Here is an 11,030-nt window from a genome sequence, read left to right as displayed (position 1 = left end):
CCCCCCGGCCCAGGGGCTCCAGCAGGCTCTCCGAGTTCTCCAGGATCTCCTGCAGCAGCCGGCGCTTCTGGTATTCCGGACCTGCGGGAGGTAACGCGGGGGACGGGGTCGGATCCGGTCCCACCACCGGTGCGGTGCCCTGGGCAAGCTGCTCAACCGCGCCGAGCGCCTACCCACCAGCTACGTGTGCCAAATGTTTCCAAATACTAGCTCGCCTGATAGTGTTAACAATCCTGTGGGTCGATGTTATTAGTCTCTATTTTACAGATGCAGAAAGGGAGGCTCAGAGAAGCGAAGTCATTGCCCAAAGGCACCCAGATGACAAAGGGCAGAGCCGGGACGAGCGCCCAGGGAGTCTGGCTCCAGACTTTATGCTCTTAACGGTCACGCTGGTCTCTTTCCATTCCCTTATCTGAAAAATTGGCCTAATCATGCCTAATTCATAAATACTAGTAAAAGGATTACCAGTAGTTAGGTGAAAAAAATGCAGGGCCTGTCCCACCCAAGGCAGAGGCAGCCAGCCAGTGTCGCTCTTCCTGGGACCAGCAGGGGGAGCGCTGGGACCAGAAGCGACTTAGCCTCGCAGGCTCAATTTCGTGTTCCCAGCTCTTTTTTAAAAAATATATATATATTTTATTGATTTTTTACAGAGAAGAAGGGAGAGAGTTAGAAACATCGATGAGAGAGAAACATAGATCAGCTGCCTTCCGCACACCCCCTACTGGGGATGTGCCTGCAACCTAGTGACCGGAATCGAATCTGGGACCCTTCTGTCCACAGGCGGACGCTCTATCCACTGAGCCAAACTGGTTAGGGCTTCCCAGCTCTTTTATCTAGTTTACCCTTGGTCTCCTTGCTGCAGCCAGAATCATGTTTAGAAAACAAATCTAATCAGGCCACTCACCTTAAAACCCTCCATGCAGAGAACAACAGTACCCCACTCTGGGGGGCTCCCATCACTCTAAGTACAAGGTCTGTATCAGAGCCAGGAGGTCCTCCTTACTCTGCAGCCTCATTTCTCAGAAAGAAGAGACAGCCTGGAGCGGAGCCAGTCTGCAACTGGGGGCCCCTGATACCCCCACCACAATCTCAGCACGAGTCCTGTGTCAGACCATCCCATGCCTGCATCATGCCCACAGCTTCTAGAACTCACAGGCTATCGTGAACACACTTGGGCATCTCAGCTTTCCAGCAAAGAAAAAGAAAAGTGTCCGCCCTTGGGGACCTCCCCCCACCCTGTCCTGACTGTCCCCTCCTCGGCTGGCCCTACCTGGCTGGTAGAAGTCTGGAGCCAGCTCTCTGGCCAAACTGCGGGCAACGTTGCACTCTTGGTTGGCAGCCAGGGCGGCCTGTTCTGCAGCCTCAGCTTTGGCCTTGGCATGGCTTGTCCTAGGAGACAACATGATGGAAACTCAGCATCCTTCCGGAAAACCAGCCCTCTGTCCCTTCTCCCCAGCTCACAAAGAGACACCTTGGACAGAGCATTCATTCACTCAGGCTGTAATGAATATTTATTGAGGCCTGTGGCCCAATACTGTGCATTTTCCAGACCATTTCCTCTTCTTTCTGGGCATACAGATAGACATTTCCCAGCCTCCCTTGCAGCTAGGCACGGTCAGGTGACTGAGTCTTAGGTAATGCATTGTGGGAAGGAGTGATGTGTGCTCTTTCCAGGCCTGGCCCATAAAAACTTCTCCTATGATTCTCTGTTTCCTCTCTTTTGTCTCCTGTTGCTGGTGAAATGCAAAGGAGGCCAAGGCCCCAGAACAGGGCACTTGATCTTTTTTGTGTCACAGACCCCTTTGGCATCCGGTGGCGCCTAGGGACCCTTTCTCAAAATGTTTTAAAATGCAAAAAGGATATATGATTACAAAAAGATGCCATTATATTGACCTGCGGTTATCAAAATATTTAAAGGACCACATTTGTAATACAATATATTCTTTATGAATATATTAAACAAAATACTAGCAGGTCTATTACCTACTGCAGTTTTAAAGTACAAATTAGCATAACGGATATTTCAAGGGTCTGCAACAATAGTAATGTGACATGTGATTTCTACTGGTGACAAAGTCACAGATACACTAATACTACTGTAGTTTATTGCTTATTTCCATGATTGAGGAAAATGCTAAGTTTCAGTTAGAGGCTGATAAAAATGAAGATGTAGCTTTCCCATCTGTGGGAAACACTTGGTGCTCCGCCGTGATCCCTTTAGTGGGCAGATGTACCCACCCCTAGGTGCTGTACTCCCTGCTAATGGCTCATTGCTGTCCCGTAGAATTGCAACCAATAGAAGACACCTTGCTCCAAGGCCAGAACAACCTCCCCACCCTGCAAACAGGCAGGCAGCCCAAACCCAGTGACTGATGACACCCCAGTTCCCTCTTGCACCTAGAGGAACCAACTCTATGGTACGAGCCAGGCTCAAGAGTGCCTGTGGGACCAGGTTAAAGCAGGATGCCAGGCAAGACCACATCCTTGCTTAGCCACTTCCCTGTCCAATCCTGCTTATTTCACTCCCCTCTCTCCTCAGAGCGTTTTCTGATTAAACCATGTGCACAAAAATCTCCACCTCAGACTCAGCTTCTAGGGAATCTACCTAAACAGCACCCAAGTTCGTGGACTCCTTGGATTACATCCAGAGAACCCTCTGTGGACTCCACTTTAAGAAACACTGTGAAAGGAACCTGGGTCCATAAATGACTATAACATAGAGCAAAGTCCCATACCACAGTCCCACATTGGAATGTTTAAGCATTAAATTTAAACATTAAATGTAGAACATTTAAGCAAGTCTTAAACGTGTATTGCATTAAACACCTGAGATTCAAGGGATGCTTATTTCAGCTGTTAGTCACTCTAGCCCAGTGATGGCGAACCTTTTGAGCTCGGCGTGTCAGCATTTTGAAAAACCCTAACTTAACTCTGGTGCCGTGTCACATATAGAAATTTTTTGATATTTGCAACCATAGTAAAACAAAGACTTATATTTTTGATATTTATTTTATATATTTAAATGCCATTTAACAAAGAAAAATCAACCAAAAAAATGAGTTCGCGTGTCACCTCTGACACGCGTGTCATAGGTTCGCCATCACTGCTCTAGCCTGATTAATAGAAGCACCTACTAAAATAGTAATAGCCCCATTGATGAATGGGCTGGCACCGCTCTGAAGGAATTAGGAAAAATATCTCATGTAATCATCACAATGCCTTAAAAAGCCGGTGCTGTCATTATTTTCCCTATTGTACAGAAAAGGAAACTGAAGCATGGAGAGGTTAAACGTGCCCTTGGTCACAGAGTCTTGAGCGCAGGAGCTGGGAATGTGAACCTGGTGACTCCAGACCTGTGTGCATGAGCATGTGCCATGCGTGGCCAGGAGCTGAGGACAGAGATCCCGATGGACGAGAAAAGCCCACCCCCTGCCCTCGTCAAACAAACAACAAAAATCTATAATAATAAAAGCATCATATGCTAATTAGACCAGACAGCCAAATGACCTTCTGGACGTCCTTCCGGACGAAGTTGAGGTTGCGAGAGTCAAGCCCCTTGCACGACTTTCGTGCATCAGGCCTCTAGTTATTTAATAAACTGGAACTGGATTAAAAGTACTTCATTGTGGGTCATGAGATGTGCCATGAAGGAAGAATAGAGAAGGCCATGAAAATGTAGAGGAGAGAGACTTGCTAGAGATGGAGAGGGGGTGTCAGGGAAGGTTTCCTTGAGGATGTGACATCTGCGATGAGACCCGAAGACATACTTAAATTAGGCCCCTAAGAGGTGAGGTGGGGACAGCAAGCCAGGTAGAGGGAAGAGCATGTGCAAAGGCCCTGAGACGGGGCAAGAGCACAGTGCCTTGGGGAACTGAAAGGTCAAATTAGTGTCCACATGTGCAGGTGAGTTATTCCTCAGCCAGGGGTGCCCCTGTGTCTCTGTATCTCAATCTCCAGCACAGAATTGGGCCCCCAATAAGGGAGGTACGTTTTACTAAGCTCCTACCATGTGCCAAGCCCTTTATGTTATCCCTTTCGATCCTCAAAACTGCCTGGGAGGTAGTTTTTACTGTCCCTACTTCACAGGTGGGGAAACTGAGTCTCAGACAGGTATATTGCCCAAGGAAGCAAAATAATAGTTAACACTTACAAAGTATTTACTATATGCCAAGACTTTACAGAAATTAACTCACTTAATTTCCCCAATAACTGCATGTGGCAAATGTTATCACCATCACCCCCCTTTACAGAGGAGAAATCCAGGCCACAAGAGTGCTTTAAGGCTCTCGCCCAAACTTACACAGCCAGCAAGTGACAGAGTGAGATTTTGAACCAAGGCATTCTGGGAGCTGGAGTTTGTGTCCTTAACCACAGACTATGCTTCCACTCGATAGTGAATAGTGGAGCCGGCTGGAGTGGCTCAGTTGGTTGAGCATCATCCCATGTGCTAAAGGTTTGATTCCTGGTCAGGGAACATGCCCGAGTTTCATGCTCAATCCCTGGCAGGGGGCATGTAAGAGGCAGCCGGCAGCCGATCAATGTTTTGCTCTCACACTGATGTTTCTCTTTTACTCCCTCTCCCTTTGTCTCACTCTCTCTCTCTAATTCAATAAAAATATATTTTTTTAAATAGTGAGTAGTGGAGTTCAAGCCCAGAACTACCTGAGCTCCAAGCCTCTGGCCGCTCCACTCTGCCATGATGATGTTTACTGAAGGAGAGCATGTTTTACCGAATGAAAGTATACATAAACGAATGCACCATGCACATATGTAAGGCAAGGGGGCAGCATAGGGGACAGTTAAGAGTGTGGCTTTGCAGTCAGCAGCCCTGGACTCCAGTTTTGGCTCTGCCAAGGCTGGGGCCAGGTTGACGCAAAAAGCCATCCACCTCAGGCTCTAAATTTAGGGGAATGCCAAAAAAAATGGTAATTGAGATACATAATATTTTAATAAGATATTTTTAAAAGTCAAAATTCATGCAAAGAAAAAGCCTTGATGAATAAGCTATGAACAAATTTAAATAAAGATCGGGTCAGACCCAGCACTTGCACGAGTCCCCCTCGCTCTCCTCACCTCTGTCCCAACACCACTGGGACTCTAGGACCTTGGGTGAGTGGCTTTGCCTCTCTGTGCCTCAGTTTCTTCAACTGTAGGATCATAATTCTCCCCTCTTGGAGGTGCTGTGAAAACTGAGAGGCCGCACATGAAAGTGTGTAACAGCCCAAGATGGGCTGATGATGACAATGATGATGACGATGATAATGGTGTTGTCGGTGGTGGTTGTGGTGGTGCAGGAGGAGGAGGAGGAGGAGGAGGAGGAGGAGGGGGAGGAGACGACATTTGTGACATCAAAACTCACTGTGTTACATGCATTTCCCAGGCTCATATTTGCCGGCTTGTGGTGGTGCAGGAGGAGGAGGAGGAGGAGGAGGAGACGACATTTGTGACATCAAAACTCACTATGTTACATGCATTTCCCAGGCTCATATTTGCCGGTCCATGGGTATGTGTGATTCAAAGTTCTAAACTTTTCAGAGACACGTACGTCCCTGGAAACCTGAAACCCCAGGTGGGGGGAGCAGGGAACGGGCTGGGCAAACCTTCCAACTGAGAAAATGTCCTTTTTTGGTAAAGCGAGCTGGGTGAGCTGGCTCCTGTGCTCTGAGGCTCTGCTGCTGGGCTCCTCAGGCCCAATGGCAGCCTTCACACTGTGCCCTTGGAGGATTCTCAGGCGGGGGTGGGGGGGGGAGGTCACCTGTGGACCCTCCACAGAGCCAGAGCAGGGTGGCCACACAACACACTCCTCTGCCCATGTCCAGCAGTCTGGCCAAAGGATTCCTTTATCAGCCCCCCTCTTCATTGCCTGCGATTTCTGGTATGGCTCCCCAGTGCCCCAGCCTTCAAGCCAGGAGTCCCAGCATTCTCCTGCATTCTCCCTCCTCATCTCCTTTCAGCATCCACAGCCATCAATCACCATCTCTTGTCTCTTCTGGTCCCTCTATGGCTCTTGAATTTGCCCGTCTCTCCATTCTTCTGTCACTTCTCCTGTAAAGCCCACCCCCCCTCCCCTGCCTCCAGGCCCGCTCCCTTCCTCTGATTGCATTCAGAGGCACTGGTGGCGCCTGGTGAGCTTGCTTAACCCAGACAGCCAAGGGCTTCACCTGTTGCTTAAAATCTTTGCAAGGCTTCCTGTGGTGCTCAATGTAAAGTCCTCATTACTTGGCACGGCCGGCCTTCAGGCTCTCACACCCTGGGCCAGAGACAGTCTGGGTGGGGTATACCTGGCAGCTCACAGGTGAAGACAGGCTGTTACCCAGAGGACCCTCTTCTAGTTCAGGGCCTCGCAGTGCAGTGCACCCTCCCCAGCCTCCCAGCATCCGGGAGCCTGTTGGAAATACAGATTCTCAGGCTCCACCCCAGACCTGCTGACTCAGAATTTCCGGGGGAGAAGCCTGGGAAGCTGTGTTTGAGAAGCCCTGCAGATGATTCTGCTGCTCACTAACGTTTGAGAAGCATGTGCTAGACAGACAGAGCGAGATCCAGCTCTGTCTAGTGCCATTCCAGGCTGCTCAGCCCCCTAGGAGCCTCGGGGGTTTCTCTTGAAGCATCAGGATCTCTCCCAGGTCCTGCCAGGCAAATGCAGGAACCATTTCTTCTGCTGTGGCCACTGACGGTGTCAGGGATGAGTCCTCTGGGCGAGGATGGCTCTGACCCCGCTGGGTGCAGGGAAGGAGCAGTAACTGGGGCAGAGGTAGGGGCAGGGATCAGTCACTCTTCTTGATTTCATTCAGATGATCTTTCTTCTCTTTCGTCAGCAGGGTTAAAAATAAGACTGGTGGTTCAGGGGTAGGGGCAGGGTCTGAACCCCAGGGAACCACTCCTGGAGCATCCACCCCCTCACCTGCCTCCTATCCCATCCCAGACCCCTCATTGGCTGGCTATAGCAGGCCTTGCTGCCCAGTTGTCTCCCCAGGCCCTGATGGCTTCTTTGGGCTCACCCCTGACACCCCGCCTTTGCTCCTAGAATGCTTTCTCCCCTCCTTCCAACTCCCAGCCCTAAAGACCAGCTCAAGACCCTTCTATGTATGGATTCATTCATTTAATACAATTTCATGGAGTACCTGCTACATGGCAGGCACTGTCCTGGGCACTGTGGATACAATAACAAACCAGGCATCAAAAAATCCCTGTAGAACTCCCATTCTTTTGCAGAGGAGGGGTCGGCAAATCACAGTGGCAGGCTAAATCCAGCCAGCTGCCTGTTTTTATACCGCCTGTGAGCTAACAATGGTTTTTGTATTTTTAAACAGTTGGGGGGGAAAAAAACGGTAATATTTTCTGACACGTGAAAATTTCATATGACATTCAAATTGCAGTGTCCATATAAATAAAGTTTCACTGGAACACAGCCACACCCATTTGTTTATCTATTGTCTAGAGTAAATAGTTGCCATGGAGACTGTATGACCTGCCAAGTCAAAAATATTTACACTCTGGCCTGGCCGGTGTTGCTCAGTGGTTAAGCATCAACCCATGAACCAGATCACAGTTTGATTCCTAGTCAGGGCACATGCCCAGGTTTCAGGTTTGATCCCCAATAGGGGATGTGCAGGAGGCAGCCGATCAATGATTCTCTCTCATCATTGATGTTTCTATCTCTCTCTCCCTCTCCTTTCCTCTCTCTGAAATCAATAAAAACATTTTAAAATATGAAGAGAATATCCTGTTTAAAAAAAAAATTACAGTTCGGCCCTTACAGAAAACTTTTGTCAACCCCTGTTCTAATGTATTTACTCAACAACGGCCTCTTCTACTACTATTATTAACTAGAGGCCTGGTGCATGAATTCGTGCACCAGTGGGGGTCCCTCGGCCTGGCCTGTGGGATCGAGCCAAATCTGGCTCTCTGACATCCCCCCTTCAGGGTGGGGGTCCCCACTGGGGTGCCTGGCCAGCCTGGATGAGGGGATGATGGCTGTTTGCAGCTGGTCACACCCCCTTCAGGGTGGGGGTCCCCACTGGGGTGCCTGGCCAGCCTGGATGAGGGGATGATGGCTGTTTGCAGCTGGTCACACCCCCTTCAGGGTGGGGGTCCCCACTGGGGTGCCTGGCCAGCCTGGATGAGGGGATGATGGCTGTTTGCAGCTGGTCACACCCCCTTCAGGGTGGGGGTCCCCACTGGGGTGCCTGGCCAGCCTGGATGAGGGGATGATGGCTGTTTGCAGCTGGTCACACCCCCTTCAGGGTGGGGGTCCCCACTGGGGTGCCTGGCCAGCCTGGATGAGGGGATGATGGCTGTTTGCAGCTGGTCACACCCCCTTCAGGGTGGGGGTCCCCACTGGGGTGCCTGGCCAGCCTGGATGAGGGGATGATGGCTGTTTGCAGCTGGTCACACCCCCTTCAGGGTGGGGGTCCCCACTGGGGTGCCTGGCCAGCCTGGATGAGGGGATGATGGCTGTTTGCAGCTGGTCACACCCCCTTCAGGGTGGGGGTCCCCACTGGGGTGCCTGGCCAGCCTGGATGAGGGGATGATGGCTGTTTGCAGCTGGTCACACCCCCTTCAGGGTGGGGGTCCCCACTGGGGTGCCTGGCCAGTCTGGGTGAGGGGCTGAGGGCTGCTTTCAGGCTGGCGGTTGTTGACTGAAGCTCCCAACCGCTCCTTTTTTTTCTCTTTTTTTATTTTATTCTGGGCCAGCTTTAGCTCTGGCTCTAGCTCTGAGGCTTCGTATCTGGTTTGTTTGCCGTTCTATAATCGAAACAATGTATAACTTCAGCTCTGAGATCCCGGCAGGCTGAAAGCTGGTTTCTAGGGTTTTGTTTAGCTTCTTATTTGCAACATAGTACATAGTTGCTTAGAGTTGCAACTCAGTGGCCGGCAAGTCAGGCGGGGAATGTTGGAGTCTGCAGTCACTGAAGCAAGGAAGCCTCATGTTCGCTTCCAGCTGCCTGGCTGCCGGCCGCCATCTTGGCTGACAGTTAATTTGCATAAGGATATGCTGATTAGCCAATGGGAAGGGTAGCGGTCGTACGCCAATTACCATGTTTCTCTTTTATTAGTGTAGATAATAATCTGTTATTCCTGGAGCACTTTGCCCAGCTCTGTGCTATGGCCGCCTTTACACATATGACCTCAGAGAGGTGGAGTCACTTTCTCCAGGTCACACAGCTACTAACTCTGGCCAGGTCTTCCCTGTGCTGGGACCAGGGATGGAGATGACTAGGACCCAGCCATGAAATCTCTCTGAAAATCAACGGAGGAACAGGGTGTGGAGCCAAGCCTCTAGACTACATAGTGGAGTGGCTAAGAAGGGGCAGCTCTGGCCAGGTGTCCTGGGTTCAGGTCCTGATTCTGCTTCTTGTATCCTTGGGCAAGTCTGAGTCCCCTGAGCCTCAGTCTTCTCGTCTGTAAAATGGGGATAATAACAGCACCCACCTGGGCAAAATGCTGTAAAATATAAATGAATGAACAGTCATATGGCCCTTAGAACAGTGGCCAGGACAGGAAGTGCTATAGAGGTGCATGTAAATAAAATAAATAAGAAGCACATAATAGTAAGTGTTTTTTGGGAGAAGGAAGGCTACAAGGAAATCCTGAATGGACTCAATGACACTGGTTTGCTCACTTTAAAATTAGAAAAAAGTCCTTCAGAACAAGATGTCCGTGGTCGGTGTGGAGGCGATAATCTGCAGGCTGCAGAGGTGCTTGACAGGGACAGGGCTGCCAAGTGTCTTCCCGAGGTGGGATGCTTCAGATGCCGCTGCCCCGCCCTCTCCCAAAATAGCCTCTCGCCCTGGCTCTGGCTGGCCATAGCCATTTCCCCAGAACAATCGGGGTCAGAGTAAACCTGAGGAGGAACCACAGCTGGGGTGTCTAGCCACCGGCCCAGAGCTCCCTGGGAAAAAACACCTACCTGCCCAAGGATGCAGGCAAGGGCCCAGTTAGGGAGCCCTGACTGACAGGACCTTCCTCCCCATCACACCCCTGGGCTCCATTTGGCAAATGTGTGCTAAGTCCCTGCCCAGAAGGCCCTCCCCAGAAGGGCTAAGGGCACAAGCTCAAGTTCAAACTGTAGCACCATCTGACCTTTGCTCTCTTGGCCTCAGTTTTCTCAACTGTGAAATGGGGATAATAGTCATTGCACAAAGTTACTAGGAGTCTGGAATGAGATAACACAAACGTGCTTAGCATAAACTGAGCACTTACCAGATGTTGGCTATCATTATTACTACGGTTTTTGTTATTATTATAACAATGCTTACCAGCAATTCCCTTCCAAAACTTTATGGACTGCCAACAAATTAGGATGTAAACATTGTTTCAAGGTTCACCCACCTGGTGTCATATACCTGTCTATTGTCAAATAATGGTCCATTGTGTGATAAACCATATTTAGTTTGCTTGTTCTTCAGTTGAACATTTAGCTTGTTTGGTTACTATGAATCATGCTGCTGCAGACATTCACGTACAAGTCTTTGTGAGGATGTATGTTTTCACTTCTCTTGGATGTATACCTAGGAGTGGACTTGCCGGGTCATATGGCAACTCCATGTATGACCGACCTTTTGAAGAACGTGCCTGTGGGTAACTTACATGAATTCTCTGTGCTGTGGTTTTTTCATCTGTAAAATGGGGACATGGCCCTAGCCGGTTTGGCTCAGTGGATAGAGTGTCGGCCTAGGGACTGAAGGGTCCCAGGTTCGATTCTGGTCAAGGGCATGTACCTTGGTTGCAGGCACATCCCCAGTGCGGGGTGTGCAGGAGGCAGCTGGTCGATGCTTCTCTCTCATCGATGTTTCTAACTCTCTCTCCCTCTCCCTTCCTCTCTGTAAAAAATCAATAAAATATATATTTAAAAAATAAATAAATAAAATAAAATGGGGACATGAATAGCCCCTACCTCACAGGATTGTTGGAATTAATAGAGCGAACTAAATTGTACACAAAGTATTTAAAACAGGGCCTGGCCCATAGTAAGCTCTCTGCAAGTGTTTGGAAAATTTAGAAAGTGGATATGTTCTAGTTGGTGTGGT

At 49.6% G+C, this 11,030-nt stretch overlaps 1 protein-coding gene across 1 annotated transcript in view; it reads right to left on the bottom strand.

The window, feature by feature from the left end:
• JPH2 (junctophilin 2) overlaps positions 1–11,030 on the bottom strand; it is a 62,628-nt gene that overhangs the window by 4,656 nt on the left and 46,942 nt on the right. Inside the window, exons 4-5 of the mRNA XM_005871274.2 lie at positions 1,271–1,389; positions 2–81 (exon numbers count right to left, since the gene is read on the bottom strand). Of these exons, the coding sequence (XP_005871336.1) occupies positions 2–81; positions 1,271–1,389 (199 nt within the window). The remainder of the gene's footprint in view (position 1; positions 82–1,270; positions 1,390–11,030) is intronic.

The sequence above is a fragment of the Myotis brandtii genome, unplaced genomic scaffold, assembly GCF_000412655.1.
Source record: "Myotis brandtii unplaced genomic scaffold, ASM41265v1 scaffold333, whole genome shotgun sequence".
NCBI classification, from domain to species: Eukaryota; Metazoa; Chordata; class Mammalia; order Chiroptera; family Vespertilionidae; genus Myotis; species Myotis brandtii.
This window is presented reverse-complemented; position numbering and strand designations above follow the sequence as displayed.